The sequence below is a fragment of the Rhamphochromis sp. 'chilingali' genome, assembly GCF_963969265.1.
Source record: "Rhamphochromis sp. 'chilingali' genome assembly, chromosome: 6".
Classification (NCBI taxonomy): domain Eukaryota; kingdom Metazoa; phylum Chordata; class Actinopteri; order Cichliformes; family Cichlidae; genus Rhamphochromis; species Rhamphochromis sp. 'chilingali'.
The window spans coordinates 32,636,052-32,663,571 of record NC_137933.1 but is presented as its reverse complement, the minus strand read 5'-3'; the positions used below and the strand labels follow the sequence as shown (position 1 = coordinate 32,663,571).

At 38.6% G+C, this 27,520-nt stretch overlaps 1 protein-coding gene across 13 annotated transcripts in view; it reads right to left on the bottom strand.

Moving 5' to 3' along the window:
* Positions 1-6,073: 6,073 nt before the first annotated feature.
* Positions 6,074-27,520, bottom strand: part of celf6 (CUGBP Elav-like family member 6) — a 159,150-nt gene continuing 137,703 nt past the window's right edge. For 11 of the 13 annotated variants that reach the window (XM_080884713.1, XM_080884718.1, XM_080884721.1 and 8 more), the window contains 6 exons: positions 27,168-27,317; positions 25,956-26,018; positions 25,308-25,388; positions 21,362-21,505; positions 15,760-15,909; positions 6,074-9,325 (listed from right to left, as the gene is read on the bottom strand). In XM_080884713.1, coding sequence (XP_080740839.1) covers positions 15,782-15,909; positions 21,362-21,505; positions 25,308-25,388; positions 25,956-26,018; positions 27,168-27,317 — 566 coding nt within the window. In that variant the 3' untranslated portion in view covers positions 6,074-9,325; positions 15,760-15,781. The remainder of the gene's footprint in view (positions 9,326-15,759; positions 15,910-21,361; positions 21,506-25,307; positions 25,389-25,955; positions 26,019-27,167; positions 27,318-27,520) is intronic. The other 2 variants (XM_080884719.1, XM_080884725.1) reach the window with 2 other exon arrangements.

The following is a 27,520-nucleotide window of genomic DNA, read 5'->3' as shown; positions in this document are numbered from 1 at the left end:
TTTGACTGTAATATCTGAAGCGTTGTTGTCATTCTTCGGTAAACTGCAAGAAAAAAAAATCCCGAACTGCATGTGCTGTCTGAAATAGCCAATTCAGTTGTACAAACTGCACTTCTCACTTATAGTGCATTTATTGATGTGAATGATGTGATACTCAAATCCTGAAGACACTTGCTTGAGGACACTAGAAAGATCGAGGCTAATCTTTTTAGCACCCGTTTTTTTTCTTATCTGTGCTTTTGCTGTCAGCAACGATATTTGAGCTTCATAAGACCACCCCATCTCAATCAGAATCACCAATAAAGTAAATACACAGAAGAAACACTCCAGCCAGACAGGAGGAGGTTGTGTGTTTGTCAAATTTACACTGAAGACTTAGAAGGATACAAGGCTGAGAGAAGTGCAAAAAACGATTTTTCTCTTTCCGTACTGAGAGAGAAGGGCAGTCAGAATTGAGGATAAACCAAAGAACTGCAAAGAGCCATGTTTGGAACAATCTGACCTTTTTTTTACAACTCAAACAAGGATAAAGACAACAAAACGTAATAACTTTCCCCTATCCAATCCATACTTCATGATTATCCCTCACTCCAAAACATTGGGGGAAAAAAATGGAACTGTCAAAAGGGTCTTGTTGTTCCATTTTCTTTCCCTTGGCCCCCCTCCTGGAGACAAACAAACAAACCCCTGTTAGCACATTTCATCAGCTTTAGGGGTTACAGAACAGATTGAGTATCGACAACGGTGGCTGTCGAGGCTTATGGCTCAAAGGCAACAGTGGAGGAAAATCTCAGGGGTAGGAGATGCAATCGAAAGGACCAAAATAATTCAGCAGGACTCACTCAAGGAACAATCCAGTTTGTCATGTGGAATCATGGAGTGTCTGCTGCACAATGAGTGCAAGTCCCTGGAGAATCAGCACGGGAGTCAGCATGTGAAAAGCCAAGAGTTAGTGCCCCAACTGGCCACTCTTTGCCTTTTTATCACCTGCAAATTTAGCAACCATAAATCTGTTTCCACATGAATGCTACTGCACAGACACAGCAAAGAGACCTATAAACAAGAAATGATGTTCGGTGTCATGGGATGGTTTGGTCATTGATGGCCCCTTGGGTGTCGTACTCTTTTCTAGGAACAATTACTGTCACAAAGTTTTGACGTTTTCCTTCTGCTGTGATGGACAGTTGTGGCTGCTGGAAATTGCTGAACCATGTTGATCTGCAAAGATCTATAGTCCACTGGGGGGTTCAAGTTAGTTGCAATATTGTGTGGTATTTTCATTTCATTGTTATAGGTTCTGAGGCACCTGGTGACTGCTGGGTAACTCTGACAGAGGAGGGGCCTCTGAGCCATAGAATGGACCCTGGCCATATTCTTTGTCAATAAAAAAAGTAGCATGAGAAAAGCCTCTGATTAATGGAATGACCACCTGCTTCTTATTCACAGATGATAACTGGTACCACAAATTGCACCTGATTTTGTTTCTACTGTAACACCTCCATAAGACAAGGACTGAATATCCATTTCCTTTTAATCAATTCACAATTTATTCCTCTCCCTATTCCAATCTCCCTTTCATTTATTATGCATTATTCGCCCTTTTTAAAACGATTTTCTACTAACCGTCTCATCTAATTTGGTATTCGGATATGGTTAGTGCTGTTAGCTCAATTAATACAATGACATGTCCTAAATGCATTCTCTCCACAATCCAAGTGACAAGACGACACCGAACACTTCACATCTTTGCAAACGGGGTCATGCATTCACATCATGCTAGATCCAAACATTTAGGAGTTATTTAATCGGGCTATGTATATGGATAAAAAAGACAAAGGAGCCTCAGTCTTCTACAGGACTGTGCTTTATTTTAGTCTAAGCAGAATATAATGAACTAGAGAACTACAGAGTTCAGGAGCACTATGGGAAATATCATCCTGAATCAGGGAAACGGACCAGAGCCAATGCTAATTCAAATTACATCTCTGTTTCAAACGAAAAGAAAGAAAACAGTAACTCAGATTGTTCAAGACAAAAAAAACCAACAAAATAAATGAGGTTTTTTTTTCATTCACTGTAAATTTAAATACCTAAATAGATTGTGAGTTTTTATGGCAATGAATAACAACAGTGAAATTAGACTGTGAAGCTGGGAATGCAATGATTCATGGTAAAAATCTTCATGGTGCAAAATTGCCTATGACTAAATACGAACACTTTAAAGGCTCTCATTTGAATGCTTGATTGGAGCAAACTTCTCAGTTATCTGAGTTTGTTTACATTTTGGTCCTTGTAACCAATGGAAATGGTAATGGATGACCGCATCCTTATTTGTGTCAGAATGAGCTTGAGGCAAAACTGATTCTGGCAGAGTGTTTGTTTCGAAGAACATTTGGCATCCCCAGAATACAGCGTGTCTGACCACTGTTCACAGGTAGTACTGTCAGAGAGAACAGGCTGGGTTTAAGGCAGAATTTCCTCCTCGCATAACAAACCAAAAAACTGGAGAAAAGCAGCGTGATCTACTTTTGGCATGTCTTCAGTGGATGGTGTCACATCAGATAACAACCTGTGGAAGAACTGTCCCATGAACAAAAAAAGATATGAAAATCAGGTCAATAAATGCAATTAACCCTTCAAAATACAAGGCAAGAAAAGGACATAGAGAGAACTTCATTACAGGAAAGCAACAATGGCTTAAACATAATGACATATGGCAGCATAAGTCCCCAAAACAATCTGATGGCAAAGTTTGATTTTTTTTTCTTAAAACAACAAAAGGTCCAAAAAATAAAATTGCGTTTGAACATACAATTCTGATCCTTTTAACCTCAGTTGTGCAAAGAACCCTTTTTTCTGAATCCACAAAACCAGTACCATCAATCATCCTTTTACAGTGCAGTTTGCTAATTCTTGTATTGATGTAAGAGCTTTCATTGAACAAAATCTCTTTGAACTTTCCAATCCACAAGGGATTTTACACAGGGATTGTGCAGCCAAAAAAATTAAATGGAAAAAAAAGAACAATGATCAAAGCACATCTGAATAAACCTCATGACAATGGGTCTATCCCAGCTTCAACCGATAATAACAAAACAAAAGAGAGAAAATAAAGACGTATTTTCAAACATGAGTATAAAATCCCATTTCTGAACATCCGTGCTTCACTCTACAAGAAATAAAATCATTTTATCTTCTGTTTTTGATAAATTATTTCATAGGTTCCTTTTCTTAGTTTCACTGAAATATATTAACTATTCTTTCTTTTTTTCTGTTTGAACATGATCTATTGTACGGCCTATAAAGAATGTTTAACAGAATTGAAAAATAAGCTATATTGTATGTACAGGTGTAATGCAGCTGTGTGGTCAGGAGAGCAGTGTCAGACTGGGTCAAGCAAGCAGGGGGTTCTGCTGGGATCAACATAGTTCTCTTGTTTGTCCCCTTCCTCTAAACTCAACCTAACTGTGTTCGTATATTTTAAACCATGTGTATTAAATGTTTGATTCCAAAATGGTTTATGTACATGTTGAACACACTGTAACCTGGAGTTTTATTTTCTAAAACTAGCGTCTTAAATGCTGTAAAGCCTCAACTTTTACTTCCAAAGAATTTAAAAAAGAGTGGTGCTGGCTGATGGTTTTTTTCACACTGTCAAGCGGAAAGCATGCAGATGGATGAACTCTACTGTCAGTGTCATATCTGTTCATCAGCCCCAACTGGACTAATCCAATTACGGCACAGGCAATCTTTCTTCTGTCAGAAAAATCATGACATGTCGGTGTACACAGAATCTTAATTACCGGATCACTTCAGGGCCATGGCTTAGGTTTGACACTAAGTCAAATACTCTCTAAGCCTTGGCCAGACACTTAGAGTTGTAGGATGCATGTTCACAGCCCAAACCGAAGGGGCTTATAAGGACTAAAACTCTCCTAAATCCCTGCACTGCTGTGGATACATTTTATATTGACATCATTGTCCCACAGAGTTGGACTTCTCAACACAAGTTGCTGTACACCCTTCCTCTGTTTTTTTGTATTTTATAGTCTATTTACATTAAGAAATTAAAAAAAGTCTTTGTCTTCATTTCTTTCAGACATGTTTCTGAACATAATTTCATACCTTCAGCAAACCACTGTGCAGTGTTGGGTTGATAATGGCATCTTTTGTGTTTCTTTGTTTCTCTTTGAATGGGATGGTAATACTATAAATCCAAAGCACAATATTAGGTGGTTCATCAGCCCTTCTGCTGGCTCAGGACACCCCACAGTGACATGTGATCGTACAGCTTCTGCTGTCCTCATATTTATCTACTCAAATGCCTTCAGGATAAGGGGTAAGGCAAGGCTCTGAACCTCTCCACTAATCATGACATCATAGTCCCTGATGCCCTGAGTATTGGGAGTGATTTTGTGGAGTTTCAGTTAAGCACACAGCACCCCCACCACCCAGTGCCTGCTTCCACTATTTCCATTGCTACCTTTTTCAATACAAAATCTCATTTCCACAGCAAACCCTCACTGCGTTAAACCAAGATGCTGAAAAAGCTTTCTCCCAAAGCAGCTATTAAATGAGAAGCATTAATTTCTTCCCTCCTGTCCAACAGGTTCCTTTAATTATCGCTCCACTTTCAGTCAATTACATTTCACTTCCTTTCCTTGACAATCACTGCTATTTTAGGGTGAGTGTTATGCACCCAGGGGTGGGAGATTCATTCTCAAACAGACTTGTGCTCTGCCCTGCCATTGGCTGGGAACCTCTAAGGATACATGCTCCTTAAGCAGACAGATCTTGTGAAAAGTGGTGTAGTGGCAACTGAGGAAAGGGGCTTACTTCATACTATATAACCTCCAAATTTTTAGGTGCATAAGCCAGAGGCAAATGGTTTAAATGCTCACAAAGAACTGACTATACCTAAGTATTACTTTTGCTCATCACTGATTGAAAAATGGCAAATAAAGGCAGTGCAGTATGAGAAGATAGAGAAGATAAGCTTTACCTCTTTGGAGATATTTATACTTTTTCATGTTCACATATATATTTTTTCTTTTGCCTAGCATGCTAAATATTATATTCTAAGAACTTATTCAAATCTTATGTATTTCTTTTGGCAAAAACGCTTAGTTGCATTTTCTTTTTGTAAGCTGGATGGCAAATATCAAATCACAGTTTGGCAACAGCTTGGTAGTGTGCCTGCTGGGTTGACATTTGTCTGTGATTTTAGAGGTGAAACATAGCCTCAGTCTGCTCTTGTCTCCAGTCCAGGCTAAGGGCAAATCAGGCAAGAGCCTCTTTAATAAATGGTAATGAGAAGATCTATTTTCTTTCTATTTTTTTCCTCATTTTGGTAGTTTCAGTGCAATTCTAGTGTTTCACAGCTATTTCTGCTTTTAATGCACAACACTTCAGCAACATTCTCCCTGGAGTGTAAATGTAATAGGAGCACCCGTTTTAAAAATGTTGAAGTACTGATTTCACATTGCCTAATTTAGCCCTGGCATAGCAGATATGCTACATGATCGCTGCACTGTTAGCCAAGCAGACAGCAGGATACTAGGCTAGGCTGAGTTTTGGCTCACTGGGGACTCAACCTGCCATTAGTAGTGGGAACTAGTACAGCATCTGGTATAAGACAGAAAAGATTACAGGATCAACCATGCAAGGTTCGTGTTGGAAATGTATTCTAGAGATGGCCAAGACAAGCAGAGGATATTGCATTGCTCATGGAACATTAGGATTTCCCATTGATTAGTTCAGCTTCACTTAAATAATGAGCATAAATGGTTTGTAGAACATGGCTTTGTTTTTACTTACTTCACATTAATTCACAAAGCTCCTTCTATCAGTAACACATGTCAAATGAAATGACAGAGGGAGGGCTGGGTTTTATCTTACAGTATTTAAAGGCAATCCTTAAGAAGTCCTTAAGAGCTGATATATATTCAACCATACCTCATTCAACCATCTATATAGATTATATATATATATCTATATATATCTATATCTATATCTATATCTATATATATAGATATATATATATATATATATATATATATGAATGAGGCTATAACTTGCAGGCATCATCTTCTGAGATGCAGTGTTGCTGCTGAAAGAAAATTCACAACAACAGGCCTCACTGCAGCTGAACAGTAACAGAATTGAGGATTTCTAGTAAAAAATGTTGGATTTGACCCAGTTTTAAGCAACTATTGCTGCAATGTTTGCGATAGAAAACAAAAACTAAATCAATTTTGCTACCTGCCCTTCTCTTTTAGTTTTTGGTCAAATTACTCTGGAACATTAAAACCTTGCTATGATATGGAAGGTTTTATCCCTCATCCTGCATTGCCTCTTCGGTAAATTCGGCTACATTATTGGTGCCAGGTCAGCTGTCACCAGCCTTGCCAGGGAGTAGGCGCAAACATAATTCTCCCTAATCTTCCTTCTGTCATCCATGTGCATGCAGGGGACCATCTCTCCCGTCATTTGGTCCAAGTGATTATCCCAGTGATTTTTCACTTGGTTGCTGCTAATGTATAGAGGCTGATGATTACAGTGTGATTAGGGAGAAAGGTGAAATAGCATGTCTAATGTGGTGCAAGAGATAATTGAAGGGTAGTGAGCACAGGCATTAGGTAGGTTCGAAAATGCTGCTCCAACGGGAGAGCCGCTAAACAATTGTGCCGTGATTTAGAAAGGCATGGCTGCTCTAAGGACGGGAGAAAAGGAAGTGCTACGTGGAATGTTAATATCAAGGGCTGAAATTAGTACCTTCAGCTTTTTTTTAAGTGGCAAAGGCAGTATATTAAAAACTATGAAATCTGCTGGCACATTTAATCAGTCCCTTCTTTAGTGATTTGGACCAATTCTGGTCTGATTTTCTAGTTCAACAAAAAAGAGGGAGAAGAAGACTCTCATTACTTAACATGAGCTCGTTGGACTGGTGCCTAAAGTATTAACTTGAGGTCCTACTTGACTGTTTAATCTGGTTTTGAAAGCATATAACACAGATTATGATTAGATTATGTATACTGTTTGCCACCAGAGCTTGATTAGGGTTTCTATTTTTTTTTGGTTAAATCATGTGGCATCACCTACCAGCATCAGCTTAAAGGATCTCGGTGTGATGAGTTCTTGACTTCCCCTCTTCTCCCCACTCTCTCCTTGCTTCTGTCTAGCCTTGCCAGCTGTCAGTGCTTAGAGGGCTGGTATATGGATTTGAGCTGGTGTTCGGCGGAGAAAATTGGGAAGTGCTCGTGGTGACTGAAACAGCATCGCTCCTCCCCCTAGACTCACTCGAAACATATTGATCTGGTTTTAGAGAGGAGCCTGCTTCCAGAGCTGTAAATTGTTAAAAAACAGAGGCTACAGGACTCTAAATCAAGACACGACACTACTGGAGTGCCTGGCATCAGTGTCAGTGTAGCTAAAGATGAGTTGAATGATTTTAAGAGTGACTGTTAGAATTATCTTAGATCGAGGCCATTAAGCTCTACTTTTTTTTTTACCATGGACTTTATGAATAATGTGTACATTACGCAGGTCAGGGAGCATGTTAACAGTGGAATTAACATTACACAGGTAAATGTGCTCTAAAAGCCGGCACTCCTTTCCTGCAATACAGAAGTAAATTGAATTCATCTTTAGAGAAATTTGCCAACAGACAAGAATGAATTTTTCTCAGTCTAGAGTTTTGCAGCAGCTTCAGTGGACACACACATATCCTTGACATGTCATTCAAATTTGTGGCTGCTTATGATGGGCATACTTTGTTTTTTTGAGAGAATGCTGATACCACAAGAGCCAATTCATTACTAAACCAAATACATTCTGCTGGCAGTTACAATAGCTATCACTTTTTTCTCCTTCCCTCTTTACTCTTTCGGTCATGACCATCCATTTGTCCATCTCACTTTTAATCATCTCCTTTTAGAAGTTTGTGGCTTCATATTTCACACTTCATGTAGCAATACAAAAAGGCCAACAACAAAAAAAAAGACACCCCATGTCCATTTTACTTGGTCTTTACAGTGGATTGTCGCTTGAACACAAAGGCCAGTGAAGCCTTAAACATCTGCACCCCGTCCAGCACAGACATCAGTAAAGTCAGTCTTTTTTTTCTTCTTATTCTTTTGTTTTCTTCCAGAAGATCATCTCCATATCTGTCAGAGAGTGCGGTGACTTGTACATAATGATGAGCGCGATATCCAGTGGCTGATACGTTAACATCCAAGAGAAAGAGAGTTGTTGCGTTTAGGGGCAGATGAATGCTTCCCCCCACACCATCCCACCCCTCTTTTGCCCCATTTTCATTACAACTTCAAGTATTTTTTTAAACAACAGCAAAAGTTAGCAAATCTACACTTTTTTTTTTCTAGTCTACTCTACTACTCTACAACCTGGTGCTAAATCAGCATCCAGAGCAAAAGATCAGCCCCTATACTACGTTTCCATGTCTTTTTTTATACATTATTTCCATGTTCTTTTATTCATACTTACAGTAGGCCACTGGATATTGATTTAATGTTTTTGTTTTTTTGTTTTTTTACTACGAGTAAATTGTAATACTTGCAGCTACAAGGTATGAGTTTTTAAATATATATTTATATATTTATATATTTATATTCTTTTAAAAAGCGTTTAGTCCTTTGGTCCCTATTTCCTAAGGAATGATGCATGTAAATTATCCTGGATTCTCCACTTTTCTCCTTTTCTTCTTGTTTTCTTCTTCGATCCAGAGCTTGCCCTGTCACAGAGCACAACACCTGTGTAGGCACAAAAACCAAAATGGCAGCAGGCTGGTGTGTGTGTTTGTATGTTTTGTGTGTGTGTGTGCGCACACGCATGAGTTTGCTTCAGTTCTTGTGTTGGCATTTGCACTTATTTATACATGTACAAAGTTTTTTTTTTCCTTTTTTTTTCTTGTAAGTGTAGCATTTTTGAAATGTGTATGTTTGATTTGTTTTCTGTGTTTATCTATATCCTGTGTCAGTATGCATGCTTTGAGCATAATGAGTCTATAAAGGTTTTTTTTTTCCATCATGTCTAAAAAACAGCAGCAAAAAGTTGGTCTCTGCAAAAGATCTTCTTCCACAGACGCCAAAGCAAAAGAGGAAAAAAAGAGGCATTTGCGAAGAAAAACGAAAATAAATAAACAAACAAAAAAACCCGACAACTCTGGGATCCTTCTCTCAGTCACCCAATCTTTCAGCGGCTTTCCAGGAGGATCAAGGGACCACCCTTCCTTCATGATATGTAGCAGAGCAAGAAGTCTTTGTACTTTTACTGCACTTGTGGAAATAAGGTGTTGTGGCCCTTCATCCTGTGACACAGAGAAAGAGAGAAAGGAAGAGAAAAAGACAGGGGAGAATAAGGAGAGTGGATTCAGTGGGGCTGTGGCAAACATGCTCAGGGTTGCTGGCTCCTGGTTATCACACAGACTGACAGGCACAGCCAACAGCATGAGAAACAGACGGGGAAGAGGAAAAAAAAAGAGGAGCGTGTCAATCACAACCAGAAATAAGTGGGCTAGAGGTGGGGTGGGAAATTTGTGTTTTAACCATATGGAACAGACATCTACACTGTGACAGCACTAATCCAGCGAAGGCCTAATTTAAACTGACTGCATCTCCCTGATTGGAAAAAAAAAGTTGCCCGAGATGTTGCTGCCATTCATCTTTTTGTTAATTCATTACAAACAGGCTACAAAGGAACAAGAAGGAAACATAAAGAAAACGAGACAAGTGTGTGTGCAAGTTCTAATATTGCAATAATTAGAATCACGTAATAACTGACAGTTGTCCATTATGAAAAAGATACATATTTCAAGAACTAACCTCTAATTAGGATAGCATGAAAAACAACTCCCTTGCCTTTGTGCTGGATTGATATGCTGCACTGTTACTAAATGTGTCTGTGCTGTCGAGCTTTGGGTTGATAAAAGATCTAGTTTACAGCCTATCATCCCTAATATGTTGTGAGCTATGATGTGGGTGAAGAAAGGCTATGAAATCACAGCAAATCACTCTCTGAGAGTGAACATGAAAGGGTCTGACTTTGTGACGAGAACATGCGCCCAGACGCTCTTTGTTCTACCTTTCCATTCCTGTAAATGAGCTTGTTACCATTTCATAATAGATCTGCTTTTTAGATGGGGGAGCAGCGATTCAAACTTATTTCTTATGTGTGCCAAAGCGAGCCCGGCCATTAGCAACATAAAGCACTAACAGTCCCAATTACAGATGCCCTATTTTATAAGCCATTCGCAATTCTCCCTATACATGTAGCTGAGTAGAAACACACAGTGGCTTTCAAATTGATCATTTTTTCCCCAAGTAAACAGCTTCTTTGAAAACATCACAACTGTTTCATGCAGTAACTTTGTCCAGTAACAAAGAATTCCTTTCTTTCTTTTCCCTTCACAAGCTTTTAGTCCTAATATTATGCCTCCGCACACCACCACCTACTTGGATGGCTCCATAAATGACACCTGGCAGTTAGGAGGCATAGCTGATGCCAGAAAAACCTTATGCCCCCTGGCGTGCCTGGCTAGACACCCCCTGAGTTCACTGGATAGACTAAGGTTGGGAGAGTCGCCTGCAGGGCTTCTGAAATAATAGGGTAGAATGTGCTCAATGAAAACTACTAACGCTTATCAGTCTTGGCCTTGAGGGTTGGAAACAAACTCACTTGCAAAGAAAGGACCTTTTCACTATTAATTTGTATGCTGCTTTTTTGTACACAGAGCAAAAATTGTACTACATACAAGCAGCAAAACCGAATACCTAAATTATGCGGAGCTAGAATCACACTAAAAATATAACAAGCAACAGGCAGCCACAAATAATCAATCCAGGTATTTGTATTTCATTCTATCTTTTGTACCCTACTTACACCTCTCTGTACAGTATGGTGTATGGTGGACGGATTTTGGGTACGCGGGTCTGTAGTGCCGCCAGCAGCTTTTCTATCACTGTGTAATTGGTTTGCACCCTCATAAATAAATAAATGGGAAGTGATTCTCGTGTTAGGCAAACAAAACAATCTTGCTGAAGTACTCCCTGTGCAGATGGAAGTAGACTGTCAACATTTGCCTGTGCTCTCTGTGTGAACGTTAGAGATTTAATTGGCTTCACAAACATAGGGTCATCTTGGCCATCTCTCAACTAAACAGCTGTCGAACAGAGAGAGAAATAGGTCCTTTTTGAAAATAAGTAGACTTAAAGAATAAAAGTTTTCTGGAAGAAAAAACGCTTCGTGATGTGAATGTGAAGAGATAGAGAAATCGAAAATACAGTACATCCATACACATGAACCCCACAAGAGAAAGTAAAACATCACAAGGGCACACATTACAATAGCACAAAGGGTTAAAGGCCACTTCCAATTATAATCAACCAACAAGTCAGCACGTCAGTTACAGGTACCAGCCATGAAAGGCATCGATTACTGCACTCCACAAACTGCCAATATACAATATACAGTATATATAAATATATATAAAAGTAGGGCAGAATATAAAGAGAGAGTTTAGAGATATCAATCAACGCCACGTCATGCAACGCAGTCACAGGCCCACCACATGACGTCATCCAAAAGAAAATGACACCATGGGTTCAACTTACAGCTGAGGGAACTTGGCCCCATGACAGGTGTGGGGGTGTGTGGCTATAGCGGAGAAAGGCCACCTCACACTGTGATTGGCCTTGTCAGGTTGCCAGGTTGGTAAGGGTGCAAAAGAAGGAAAGAAACAATGGGATTTTCTTTTCCTCAAGTCAGAATTCAAAGCACCCCATCTATTTGTTCCATACTCACTTATTCTGCCTGACAAATCAAATGAGGTCATTATAGTTATTACCATAAAACTGAAAAAAAAAAGACAAGTAAAACAGAAATAACAGAGCAAATAATCTTCAGTGCAGCACAGAAAAAAGCCTCTGTGTACTTTAGTGTGGTGGTGAAATATTATTGGGTTGACAACATCTGCAGGTTAAAGGTTTGAATTGATGTTTTTATATTCGCAAAGATAACCCTTACGGCAAAAATGCATATTTCAGAAACTTGTCCTGTCTACAGTAATTGGATTTGCCTTGCATTGTTTGCTATGAGGGTACAGTGAGTGCTTCAGGTTTTTTGCATTAAGTTTATCTTTAAGACACAGAACGCAATTTCAGAGTAGCAGGGCTCCTGAGACCAGAAAAGGAGAATGCTGTCTGATAGTGTTTTTAATTCAACTTCAAAGCAAAAATTTTCAGTGTTACAGAAAAAAGGCCTTCTGAAGTTATCTACATATTGAAGTTTTTACCTATAAGGAACACACACATGCACACACAGAAAATCATCATTCAAGTTTCATCAAAGTTTTTCATCATAATAACGCATTAGGGTTGGAATTTAGAAAATTAAACAGTTGAACTTTATTTACTTTAAGCCCAACAAGCCAATGTACTCTCTCCTGCTATAAATAAATGCTTGTGCAATAATTTAAAAGAACATACCTAGAAAATATACACTTTGTTTTTATCGGCCATGATTTTTAGGAATCTATTAACCTAATTGCTCAAATTGACTTCAAAAAGTTAATGCATTTATTTCCTTAATATTTCAATGCTTATTATTGGTCTGTCTATTAGTTTAAAACAACCAAAGTGGTGTAATTACATAAGCAAAACACAAAGATGGCACAATGACAGAGGGATACATTGAAAAAACAAGTACGCACACATACTGATTAAGTGACATAATGTCATTATGGGAAACGTGTTTGCTTGGAGCCATTCTGAAAATATTTCAATGACTGTCATGTCATTCAGTGCTGTTGTATTTTCCATTTGCTCCTAAATCAAATTCACTCACTCCTTTTCTCTTCTTATGGTATCTTCTTAATTAGCGAGGATAGCTCTATTCAAATTATATCAGAGAACTGATAAAGGGAGCTGTATCAGTATAGGATACCACCTTCTATGAATGCTTTTTAGTAGAATAGAATAGAATACCAGAATAGAATATGTGCCTGTGTAATTGTAATACAAAAGTTTCCAGGCAATTGGTTTACGATGTATTTATATTGTCTTTTCACTGACAACTGTAGTTTGTATTAGATAATTATTTGAGACTAGATGCACTAATCTAACTTTTTCCAGGTACAATAGGTATCACCCAATACAGCAGTCCTATCTAAAATAAAGAACTTTATTCCACCTAATTTTCTTTTAATTAAAATGTAACAAATAAATGTATGTCATTTTACTGACTTTATGACCATGGATTAATTTGCACTAGTCTAGTTTCAGCAAGAGTTATTAGACTGTTGCACGCTAGTTTCTCCTAATCTCAGGACAGTACATTACACCTCTGTAAATGCAATAAAAGCTTTCCAATAAGTGTAAAATCAAATATAACAAGACAGAGAGAGACTGAAAAGCTTAAAGCATTCTTATTAAGGATTGGCAGTCATGTAAACACATTTGACTACAGTTTACATTGAAGTAAAAGCCAACCTTCAAACTTCAAACCTTTGGTTGTTAGGTTCCTCAATGTTATATAACCTCCTATGTTTGTAACTATTGCCATTCTGCTGAAAAGGGGAATAATGAACACAGGCTAATAGAGGACTGAACTGAATAGATGAGCCTCACAGATCTGCTTGTTGTGACTAATACCTGATCCAGACTTTCAGTCAGGATTGGCCCAGTACCCAATTTAAATATCAGATCGATGCATCCCTATATGTTACAATGGAGAATTATTCTATTGAGGCATGTTGCTACCTTAAGCAATCTGTATTTTTATTGATTTTTATTGAAGCTCTCACATTTTAAGGTACCTAATAGGGAGCTGTTGACAGAAGATTTCTTGCGGCAGATACACTAAGTGTGAAGACAGTGGCACAATTTTTTTTTTTTACATTTTGCCTCTATACACAAACACAGTGGACCTAAAATCAAAAAATGAGGTGTGTTTTCAAAACAAACTAACATATACTTTAATAAAAGTATTGTTTGTAATACTTGGATGACTTGGATAAAACTTGGACATTATCAAATTCTGTGTTTCCTTCCTTGAGATGCTCTGCCAGGCCTTTAATAATTTCAATGGCCTCTTTCACTTCCAGTGACAATGACGCTCTAGACCTTTTATTGGGAGTTCAAGTTACCAAGTGGAAGTTCGGCACTTATAATCAACTACACAAATACTTAATTTTTTATGCAATAGCAGGAGAATAGGCCTCATCTGGCCAAGTGTTTGTCAATCAGCTGTCTTTTGAGCCTTTGAAATTGGGGGACTATGTAAAAGAATGTCATAACAGTGTTACTATGCATGCAACTATGCATCTGTGTTGTTGTGGAAGCATTAAAAATGACATTTCCATGTATGTTAATTTCATAATAAAATATACAACACTATTTTCACTTCATAAAACATCTCTATAACCCTTGGTTACAACTAAATAGTTACAATAGAGCAGGATTAAGCTAAAAAACAAAAACGATATCTTAGATTAATAATTGTTTATAAGTACAAGTCTTTGAGTGAACAAAGGCTTTTACATTATGGTTGTCCCATACATGCTGATGGCATGAATCACTGATATCTATGGATATATAGAAAGGCCAGTTTTCTGTATCCTTTAACACTGAACACAGTGTTGCATTCTAGTGCACCAAATGCAGAATGCCACAATGGGACTGACAAATACTGATAAATATAGAGCACAAACATTTAAACATGCTGCACTTACTCTTAATACTCATTAGATGTCTGAATTGACTGTATAATTTTTTTTTCTTCGATAAAGGATCAGCTTGTATATTGCCAAATAGCTGACATAAGTCTAACGCTATTTGAGGAGATAAATTATTGCTTTTGGAAATTTGTTGCTAAACAACTTGTATCGATTTCCAGTGGAGTATCCAGTAGACAGGTAATTATGCACAGCTAGGTATTGATGATGTCATTTATTTGCCCTAAAGCATCCTGCAGGTCCAAGTTAGGCTAGGCTAGACTAGACTCCCAGAAGTAGACATAAAACAAATCTGTGCAGCAGGGAAACCTGGCAGAAATCACCAGAGGTTTTTGTGAAAAGGTCCTGTAAAATCTAGAAACATTGACACTTCTTGATTATCTTGATTATAGAACTATGTTTTTCTGACTGTAAGTAGTTGACACATTTTGTGGACTAATTTGTCTGGCATATAGATGACTCTGTAAATTTCAGTATTTTATTCAATGATGGGATTTTTATTTGGTGGAATAACGGAAGGTTGAGAGTTTATTTTCTTTTTGCTAATCTCAGTACAATAACCCCCCTGTAAAAAGCAGCCCACACTTTCACATTTTTTAATATTTGAAATGAGCAGAGAAATTCACAAAAGCGAGCTTGGGAAATGTTATTGTGTAGCTCATTTCATTACATTCGCAGTTCTTTATTTATACAATTTTTTAATTCATTTCTGCATTTCTGCATTGAAAGTATACAGTATTACTTTATAGTTGCTCAGATAATAAGTTTGAATTTTAGGAGCAATCAACATTTTCATTAGAAGTTACAATGAGATTTGCAGGAGTAAGTTCACAAACATTCTAGTCTTCTGTATTGTGTCCTATGTACTGCACTGATAATATTGTAAATTCAATTCAATTTTGTATAGCGCCAAATCACAACAGGAGTTACCTCAAGGCGCATCCATACCTTTTTCAAGTGAAGTAAAACGCTTTTGAATGGCATGGGACATTATAGCATGGGTGTTACTGTACCTGGGTATGAATAGCAGACGAGTCAGTAAGGTCGGTTGGCATCTTTTGGCCGCTTTAGCTGCACCTTCAGCCTCTTCATGCCTATCTGAAAGCCATTCATGGCCTGGATAGCGGCTTGAGCACTGGATGGGTTATCAAAACTCACAAAGCCTGGGACAAGTACACAGAACAGGAGAGAGATGGGGGCAGAAAATGGGAAAATGAAAAAAGAAGGAAGGAAGAAAGAAGAATAGGGAATATGAGAGAGACATGAAAAAGAGAAAGGGATCGGTTAAGGAACAAAGAGGAAGACAGGTGAGATGAAAGAAGCAAGAGAAGGAAAAAATACCCTTTTTAACTCCCAACAATGGCAAAACAATAGGTCTTTGTTTTCGCTTTTCAGGCGATTAATTGAAAATCTCCGAATTAAAAAAGAAGATTAAACAAAATACCAGAAAGGCTAATAACGTAATAACACAGATATAAAAAAAGCAAAGGAGTACCATTAGAAACTGGGTGTTCAACTTGAACAGAGAACAAAAAAGAAAAAAAAGGTGTTCAGAGATATGAAAGAGAGAAAAGGAGTCTTCTATTATGTGTAACGCAAATGTTGCGCCTGTAAAAGTAAACTGTGTGTTGAGCCATACAACTACACCAGTGGTGTGTGTGTGTCTGTGTGCATGTGTATACATATTTTCATGTATGTGACTGCATCTAAGTAAGGAGCAAAGGGCATCGGGGACGTGACGAGATGCTAGGAGCAAGGTGTATAGGACAGAGGTGCCTGCTGCTCTGAGTTATCACCTGGGTGTCGAGGCGGAATGAGCCCACAGCTTTCCACACTGGGACTCCTTGCCTGGTCTTATCAGACACCTATGTGATTGACGGCCGGAATTTTCCGCCTGCCAACTGATTTGATCACACTGCTATGGGTCCAATTTAATTTGGGGGGAGAGGGCAGGCTTTTGTCAGTACGGGTGAGATAAGGCTGCTGCTTTTACAAACCCTTTAAACAAACTGAGCAGGGAAGGGCCTGTCAGTTGGTAGTGATCCCCCTCCCAATCCTACAAACACATCCATGCCTACACTATCCCTGGCTTTAATGAATCTCCATACCTCACATTTACATCCACATGCCAAATAGGTGATAGGATTCTAGGGGTCAAAGTAAAGTATAAAAGGACAAAGACTACCCTGCAAACTCTTGAATTCAGGCACATAAAATAAACAAGGATAAACAATATTTGAGTGTGCTCCTGATTTAAACTGTTTTCTTGAGGTTGATGTTTCATTCCTGTGATGTGGCATGGAGTGTGTGTTGCAGTACAACTCAAACCCCAAACACTTCTACCGCTTGAAGTACAGTTCTTCCCACAACCATCCATATCAGCAGAATGCTGCAAGCTTTGTAATGTTATACATTTCTAATAAAAACACACATTGAGGAGCAACAGGGAAAATCTAAGTCGAGGTGCCAGGTTGAACAGATTAGATTACTGCAGGAGTGAAGTCTTACATTCCCCCCCTACCCCCCACCCACCCAAAATACTGAGATGACCAGTAGACTCACACACAGTTGTGGCGTGCAGTATGCAGTAATGATTTTTTGGTAAATTAGTTTATTTGCTTATTTGCTGTGATGATTAGTTTATGTTCTTAGGTACTGACAAACTATCTATATGTCCTTTTATTGAACATATAACATAGCTGTTTATGGATGTAAATGTACTATATGTGCACTTTCGAAGCAAACAACAAACATGCAGAGGCAACTCGTCTTGATTTAAAAATAGAAAAGAGGTATTAAAAGGCAAAATAAAATGGCAAAAAACAAACATGTAGAAAGGGTAAGATGTTTCCGGTGTTCTGTAGGTTAGCTGCATCTCCTTGTTTTCATTTTTGCACCGTATTTAACGTGCTTCCTGTGCGTATGTGTTACGCCATTCTGAGAAGACCTTTTGAAATGTATTTTTAAGCTAATTCCGCCTAATTCCACTTAACAAGGTAAGCTTTGATCACTTTTTAAAAGTCAACAGCGAGTGACTGAATGCAGAGGATTAAGACTAATTTTGTATCAGAGCCCAGGGTTAAAACCAAACATAATAATAACCATAATAATAATATAGCTCTTCATCAGTGGATATATATGGAGTTTACAGATTACCCTTAATATATGTTTTATTAATTTCTGAGACTCAATAATTCATTAATGATTTAAAAAAAGCTTGGTAAAATTATGTATTTTATAGTTAACAATTATACCAAAGTATATTACAAAAGACTGCACATGCAACTGTAGCATGCATCTGTTGCGATTTCTTGTCATCTTATTGTTTTAATTGTTTTGAGGTGAAATATTCCATCTCACCTGCACAAGTGTTTAATATCACACCACATCGCACATTGATATCCATTTTTTCATACTGCAAATAAATGCACTAAACTAAATAGACTAAATTTACAGTTATAAATCCCTTACGAGTATACTGTTCCAGGTTACATCCTTTAGAAGTAAGCATATTCTTTGAGTGTGCCTCCAGTGACCTCCTTTTTTTATCACATTCAAATTCTCAAGCTTCTCTGTAAACACTTGGGTAAGAGGACGATCTGTGATTATCTTCTCACAATATGCCAAAACAAAAAAATAAGGTAACACATGCATACATATGGTATTTCTGTTCATTTGCTTACAAGTAGCCTTCTGCCCTGACGAGCACTTGGAGAGAAAAAAAAAACCAGGAAAAAATCTTGGCTAACTAAATGTCATCTTACAGACTGCTTTATTTAAATGTTACATATATAAATAATTAGCCTGCCAAAATTTGAATACACACCACAGTGCTTTGAACATTTTCTGTTTAATTAACAGTAAGGTCACCTAGTTTAGATGAGCGCTTCTTATTTGGTAGCCACTGTAATTGTGCTTTGCATAATTAGATAGCTAAGTATATTTTCTTCTTCATTCAATAGACTTTATCAGACAATCAATCTATTCACTGTGATACAGCTATGTACAGTGTGTAGATGCACATATAATGTATTTACACATTTCCAATCATTAACCACACTATCAAGACTAAACTCACACATTTTTAAGATTAAGTGTTCCAAGTTCTTAGATGCATAATAACGTATCTCCCCTAATGCACAGCATCTTCTGCCTAATTTGTTAATGTCCTACAAAAGAGCCTTGGGGCTCCTGCTATAAAAAGGAGGGAGAAATTACTTTTTTTAAAAAGCCACAAAAGAATCATGGGTTGAATTGATATTTTTCAGCTAAAATCTTAATTACTTGCTATGAAAAAGAAGCTGGGGAGGCTGATGAAGTTGCCGCCCCTTTGTCCTTCTCCCTTGTTGACTGACAGATAGTGATAGTGAGAGGCATATGTTTATAGGAGAAGACACACAGGGAGCTAGTCTAACAAAGAGGGAGAGATGAGAGAAGAGAGGAAAGAGGAGGAAGCCTCACAGACATGCCATGGTGAAGTGAAACTGAAAGAAAGCCAATGCTGGAAATCTCTCTCTCTCTCTCTCTTGCTCTCTTTCTCTCTCTCTCTTTCCCTGTCTCCTGAGTGCTGCTGTCCAACTGAATCAACAGCAAGGCCCACACCAGTCTATTATTATCTCTTTAAGCCCATGGATTCCACCTGCACCGCCTCCACCCTGATGAACTGGTTTGCTGTGTGGGAGGCGAGAGAGGCAAGCGAGGGGTGGCATGATGCTGCTGGGTTGCCCAGCTGGAGGATTGTGGGAGTCTGGGAAAATGCTTTTCTCTTGGGTAAAGGAGGCTTGTAATTGTAGAAAGGGGAAATAGATACTAATTGTCTCAGTAATGGTGTGATAGAGAGGGTGATGAGCAATGTTGGGCAAGTTACTTTGAAAAAGTAATTAATTATAGTTACTAGTTATTTCTTCAAAAAAGTAACTGAGTTAGTAACTGAGTTACAAGATTCTAAAAGTAATTAGTTACTTGAAAAGTAACCATTGCGTTACTTAAAAAAAAACAAAAACAGTTTAACCCTCTGGGGTCCAGGGTATAATTGGCCATTTTTTAACTACTTTTGATGTTTCCTCTACATTTCACCTTTAAAAACGATTTACTTTGCCTTGTTTGGTATCATCAGCACAACCTCATGTGTCTGAATTTACAGCTATGTTTTCATTTTTACATACTGTATTAACACAATTGATCTAAAACATAAAATCAGTGTAGAAAAAGTTAAAATTTTACTGTAACAACCACAAACATGTTTAATGAATCATATTTCATAACTTGAAATGCAAATATAAATTGACAATTTTAAAATAATATGCACAAGTTTTGCAAACAATACAGTTATTTGCAGCCATTTACCTTTTACCCCTTTTTAAATAACCATTTCAAACTATTTACGCAACAATCACATGTTCTGCATTAAATAAGATGCCACACAAATTATTTGTGCCACTCCAAAAATATCTGTCCACTATAAAGGAGAACATCATAGCCTGACCTGCACAGCCTGCAGGTCTGACAGCAGCAGGTGTATCACTCCTGTTTCTACCTGGAGACAGTGGTCGCCTCATTGTTCTGACACACAACACAAAACTATCCACAACACTACACACTAACTACACAAGACAACACATTAACTACACACCCCAAACACGCTAAACGTCACAAATCTCTCACATCTTAAAACTCGCTCTCTCTCTCTCTGTTGTCTTTCTTTCTCTCTCTCTCTCTCTCTCTCTCTCTCTCTCTCTCGCCATCACTCCTAAAACTTCCCCCTCTTCCTAAACAACCAAATGTCCTGTTGCCGTATCATTTTTTGATTGGTTGAAATGGTGCATTTTTCCACCAACACGAACGGGCTGTTTTTTATTTTAGTTTTTTGGTCATAAGCAGAGAGTGCTTGCTAGCTCTATCCTTAGACAGTAAACGTGACGAAAGTATTCAGAAAAAAAACACCGCTTATTTATTTTTTATCATGACTCTGGTTTTAGTTGCCCTCTTAGCACAATTTAAAAACTGGTATATATCACTTTATTGCTTTGTCATCTTGAAGTGGTCATGTGATTGGCTTACCACGACTACTATATTCTTCCTCAGCCAAACAGCAGCACTCATGCCATTGTTTTCCCCCCTTAGCTCCAGGTGTTGTGCCAAAAAGTCATCGTTTGCCAGAAAGTGATTGCCGTCCGCGGGAGCTTGTAACGCTGTTATTCCCATCACTGATGACACGTAATGTTGTGATCAACAGTGTGATGGATACATGTGTGAATGAAATGCCAGCTGTGGAGAGACACTTGGGTCAGTGGCTAGCTCACCAATTCTAGTGAGCTTTTGGCTTTTCTATTACTAAGACCACTATCTTTTTATGTCTGTGTGGTAGACTCAGGGAGCACTGTTCCTTGATCTCCCTCTCTGCTCCCCTGTGCAGTGGCATGTAACGACACTTTAAAATGTTAATTGCAGCTTGATTAGTTCAGACAGTGGGAATAAAAGCAAAAGCATACACTAATTGCAGGGAAGCAACAAGAGAAATGAGAATATTACCAAACACAGCCACCTTGCAACATTCATTTCATTGGATCATTGGAATTCTTTTTCCCTTCTCTTCATAAGTGATTTTTGACTCACCGAAACATTTGCTCTGATTAGTCGCTCGGTCCACAAACACTTTGGCGGAGATGACGTTGCCAAAAGGTAGGAACATTTGCATGAGCTCAGCGTCTCCAAACTCCTGGGGCAGGTGATAAATAAACAGGTTGCAACCTTCTGGCCCTGGTGATGAGAGAAAGACAACAGAAGGGTTATGTGGGAGTGTAATGTGCCCGGTGAGAGAAAGACTGACCATAATAACATGGGTGGAAAAAAATAACTATAAGGCAGTCTTGACAATAATCCAGTAATGCAGGAACCTTGGAATCACTTCACTCTGTTTATTTTATCGGTGGCACAAATATTGGCTTTGTTAAACCTGGTTATTGTGGCATTTGCGGCGTACACAAAGCCTAATCCCATTTTTTCTAGTGTTATAAGGTCAAACTGTATGTTCAGGTTGTTTTTGTGGTTTCCATTTGAATCTTTCTAAGAGCCCCATTTCATACAATAACTGCATAAAGAGGGGACACTTCACTGAATCAGATTATAACGGTTAAATTTGACTTTTGTGTGAGTACATGTGCTGAAAATAGCAACACACAGACAGGTAGAAGCAAAAATCGGAGAATGAAAAGAAAAGAAAATAGCCAGATTTAACAACATAACCCCAAAAGAAGTTGAATTAAAGTAAAAGACTTAGACAGCTATACTGGGAAAAGTGAAGCACTGAGACACAGAAAAACAGAGAAGAGACAGAGCACACATTAAGACATAAGCCAAGTTTTTGCCCCAATTACTGTGTGACAGTAGGACTGTGTTCCAATCTCTCTCCATCCTTCACACTCATCCAACCAGCTGCCACATATTGTACAGGCCAATCTGGATAAAGGAAGGAATGAACTGGAAAGAGAGTGAGAGAGGGAGCCATGGACACATAGAAAGAAAGAGAAATGTGATGGACTCGGGGACAGTAAGCTTGCAGCTGGCTGCCTGGCTAGGTTTCTTCCCTGTCTCATTGCTCAGGGTGATAGCATGACGAGATGAGACTTGGTCTGGTGAGAAGGCTGATAAGAGGGCTGCAGTGGTGGCTGGCTGCAGTGCTACTATGCCTCGTTGAGATAGAGAACACACACACACATATTGGTTGACAGAGTGAGAATTTTTTTAAGCAGTTATACACTGTATCTCAGTTCTCTCTGTACAGATTTAGGTGCTTCACATAATGTTCACATTAAATTCTTGCTTGCTTGAAAAGCTTTTTGTTTGAAAGAATAAAATACTAGTGCATGAGGACTTTTTTCACATTTGCCTTACAAATATAATCCCCCGTTGTTTTTGTTATAATCAACTTCAGTATGCTACTGCATGAGCATGTAACTAATGAATCTTTATGTTATAAAGAATACACTTAAACATTAAGGCCTTTTTTTATGCTTTAGCACTACGAAGTGAAGATTAATTGCACAATGCACCGACTAGAGAATAATGGCACCATCAGGATTTACACTTGTTTCATACGAGCCTGGCTCTTACTCTGCCATTCTTTCTAGCACTAGGTACAAAATCTCCTCTGAAAGTAAAGGTTAACTGTGCACAAAACAGGAAGGTGATAGCACATTTATTTTACCCAGAACAATTGAAGTACCTCTACCTGGCAACAGAAAAACAGCCAAGTTGTCTGAAGGTGGCAAAGTAGGTATATAGAGAGGGATATAGGAAGCGCAAACTTCACATTCACTTCATAGAGAGAGCTATGGGACTTCAGTTGGTAATATTTCGGCTAGATCAGTGGGTAACAAAACATGCCAGATTATTAGCTTAAGAAAAATGAGTGTTTTAAAATAGAGAGCAAGTATCTGTGACAGCAGATAAAGGTGGCGGTGTGTCTGTGCCTTGGTGTCTATGTTGTTCTTCGTGTCCAAAGTATAAGATGATGATAAAAAGGAACATGCCAGTCTCCTGTGGTGATCTAATACTCCTTAGTACTGTCTCATACACAGTTTCTAAAGGTTCACATTCCAAGGATGCCTAATAAAGTACTCCACGATCCAAGACACCAGAGTAACATTAGAATGTGTGGCAATCACCTAGGTGTTTGAATGGTGGATTAGGTATATGATGGAGAAGTTGGGGGTGTCCAGTAAAGACCTAACTAGTGCCTTCATGATGCTATATAAATAAAATGCTATAACCTGTAGCCACTGACTTCCAAGGGCCATAAATTTGAGGTGTGGTTGCTTCTGGGTTACTGGCCATCAGTGTTTTCATTTTGAAACTATTGGTAAAACAACTGGGACATGGAGCCATGGACATGTTGATGTTCCCATCTACTGTTTGATGGCTAGGCATGTAACCAGTCACTTTCCTCATGCCTCTCCAGACCTCCCTGGTGTCACTCTGCTTGTCCCTCTTCAGGTTCAGGGGAGTAGTGTTGTAAAATAAGGAACGACTTCAATTGACGTCACTTAAAGCATTATTGTTTAGGCTGAACAATAGGAGTTAGTTGTCATTTCACACTGATGTTTTGCACACAATTGGTAGTTAAAGATGCATTAAGTGTTATGTAGGTACCAGGTGTTTGGATAAGTATGTGGAACTAATCGATATCATGTTGGTAATACTGAAAATCAATGATATTTCTAGAGAAACATATACCACAAAATAAACCACTTTAACGTTCTAATTTTGTCAGATTGATGCACCAAACTCTGGAATATAAAACAAAACAACAACAACAACAACAAATCTCTTGTTTTGACATAATAGAGAATTAGTTGTATACTGTGGTTAAAATTTGAGGCATTTTTATTTATCCTTGTGGTTGATTTAACAGCAGTGTAACAGTGTATTGACATAACATATATTACTGTCAGTGTGTTTTGCAATACTGAATTAAATAAAATACAATACTGTGGTGCCTAACAGGCTAGTGTTGATATTGCTGGATAAAATTATAATTTTGAATTTTGAAGGACTATTACTGTTGACATATCACACACACAGCTAGACTGAATCCAAATTGCTAGCCTTCAGAGGAAGGATGAAGCTGAAGTTTGACTCTGCCTGTGTATTCAGGTTTAAATGTATCTTGTTAAATGGAAGGGCTGCAGACTGTGGCAGTGGCCCGAGACAGGCTGGGACACCAGCCAAAACCCACAGGAGACCAGAACTCAGACAGGCCACTGGCTAAACCGAGAAGAGCTGTGTGATAGTGTGCCTATGAGTCTGGCTGTCTGTATTTGCATTAATGTGACTTCTATGATTCTTGCTAATTATTAAAATGTTCAAATGCATCACTGGGAGATGTTAAGTAATTGCCTTAACGATTCTATGTTTCTTCTATACTGTGGAATTATGCCAGCATGCAACTTGTGTGGATAAGTATGCCTGCATTCATTTTCATTTGTACAGTTCTCCACAGTGACCCTGTCATGCGCACACACTAGTGACAAAATATGAACATAAACTAACTTTTCCTCCAGGCAATGCTGGAAACACTCAGTTTCAAGTCCATATATTGATTATTCATACCACTCTACGCTGTCTCATATAATCATATAGATGAATAATTGAGACTGACAAATGGTGCCAAAAAGAGTGATTTACCGTCACAGTATATCCTATACTTTATTATATCTGATGCTGTGCCATAAGAACGAACACTACACTAGGAATGGTAATAAATGATTATGCATGCAGCTAATTAATCTGATGAATATTTATAACCACTTAAACACATTGTAATGGACTGATTAAGCAGTCCAGCACTGCGAGTTTGAATTAGTGCAGTTTTTGAATAATGACAGAGTAACTTTCCATCTCACTGCTAATGTTCTTCTCTTTAAATGGGGAGCCTTTTTCTCATATTTTCCCCAGCCAGCTTTTTCCCTCCCTCGCTAATTCAAAGCAGCGCAGCTACATTAGAATGGAACATGGCAATTATCACCTTTTATCTTGGGTGGGCGCGCTTGCTCGCTCTTACCTTCCCTCTGTTGCTGGGGAATGATGGTTGGTTGCTGGGGGAACGCTTGGCTGATTGGCGCATAGGCGGCAGGGTAGGCTGCTGTTGCAAAGGGAGAACCAGAGTGGAGTTTTTCACATCTCCATTTTCATATTTGACACAACAAAACTCAAATCATTATTCCATTGTTCATTTGTGTCCTCTAGACATTGCATAAATAAATTGCATGATGACTGGGAGCCTGGGCTCATTTGGCTGGCAGATCACTTCACAAAGAGAATGGTAAAAGGGGAAGTTCAAGTAAGCAGACGCATAAAGAAAGGGAGTAAGACTAACACCATGTTAATGAGAGCTGATGTCATGCACAAAGCAGTGCTCACGACAGGTCTGTGTCATCTCTCATCCAGGAGGCTTAGGGTAGGTTAAAAATCTCAGCTCTTGGTGTACTTTTAGAATTAGGGTTTTTGTGTGGGTGTATATCAAGTCAATTAAAAATCTTCTTTGCAGTTCTAATGTAATGTAGCCTGATCCAAGAGGAAACTGGCAAGTCATCTGGCACTCGCTACCTGTCATGTGCCTGCTGATGTGACAAACCGAATGGGAGAGGGAAGAGGCAAAGGGACAGATGGAGGAAGTGAGGGAGTAGTGAAGGTAGGAGAGACAGCTCACCTGCGTAGTGCTGGACGCCAGCATAAGCCTGTTGGAGAGGGTCGGTCACTGTTGGACTCTGTGCTGCACAGAGACGAAAAGAAAGACAGACAACAAAGAGCAAAATTAAAGTAAATGAGACAAAGAGAGGATAGATGGCGGTCAAGACGGACACAGACAAAGAGAAATAGAGAGAATGTTAAACAGCACGACAGAAATTGTGGTTAGTTGCAGAGAAACATCGGGGGGTAAGATCACACAGGGAGTGAGAGAAATTTGGGTTGTCATGTCTTTCAGTTCTTCAAAATGCCTGTTCGTCCCAGATGTTTGCATCAAATATTAACTACATGCCAAACAAACCACTTTGTAGTTCATTACAATTGCAGCTGCCTTTGCATAATGCAAAAGTGGAGAGTGAATGTCTGTCAATTTTTCAGGAATCAGTCCAAGGCAACATTAAGAAGCTGAGAACAGACTGAGACATATCAAATTAGCCATAATTGACTGATGGATGAACTGATGGATTCATCATGATACTGGGATGGCTTCTCAGAAATCTGTCAAAGATACTGTTGATTGACCCTCAAGCCTTAAATGCTTCAATTCAGTTGAAAAAAATATGATCAGAAAGTGAAGTTTAAAAGAGCCTTTTGAAGTTTTAGTTTTACATGAACTAATATAAGTTGTTACAGCTGACAACTTGCATTGTAGCTCTAGTATGCACCAACATGAATATTTTTTTCTGTGGTAAATCTGGTGAGCTGGCCAAGGACTTTAAGAAAATTCCAAAATCGTGGCTGATCACAATTTTGAGCAAAATTGAATGCTCAAAACTTATAACAAAATTTGGTTGATGAGTGAAAGGTAGAGAATTTCAGGACATTGGCAAGGCTAAAGAAGACAACATCTGGTTAAAAAGAGTATATATAAGCGGATATATCTATTAATAGATATCTGTTTAAGAGGTATTTCTGTTTATTTCAAAAATGCATATACACACACAGAAGGTGCTTGGTTTGAATTTTATCTGAGGTGTGTCCTTTTACTTTTCAACCAATCTTCAACCAGTAATTGTTAACATTGTTTAGATGTTTAGGCAAATTTGTTTTTAGCTGTTGCTGGGTGAATGTACAACAGAAGCATAATAAAAAATAACACACTGTCAGTGCTAACAGCTAACAGTGTCCAGGCCCAGAACAGACTCAAGACTCAGCTAAACCTAGATATTCTCACCTGGGTAAGGGTGAATACCATTGGTGTAAATGGGCTCGGATGTGGGCTGCCCATTGCTTTGAGGTGGGAGGGCACTGAATCCATTGACCCCAATAGGAGTGGCTATGCTGGGCACGGCTGTGGCAGAGATGCCTGGGGGTGTGCTGGTGCCTGCAAATAGATACAGAGTCATTATGAAAACTGCAGGGTGTAGGCAACAAGCTTAAAATTTGGTCCAAGAAAAGTATATTCTTGTAGTGAAAAATACATGTTCTCACCTGTACTACAATATAACATGCATCGAATGGGTACAGATGTGTACATTTTGACTAGGGCTGGGTATAGTCACTGATTTCTAGAATCGATTCAATCCG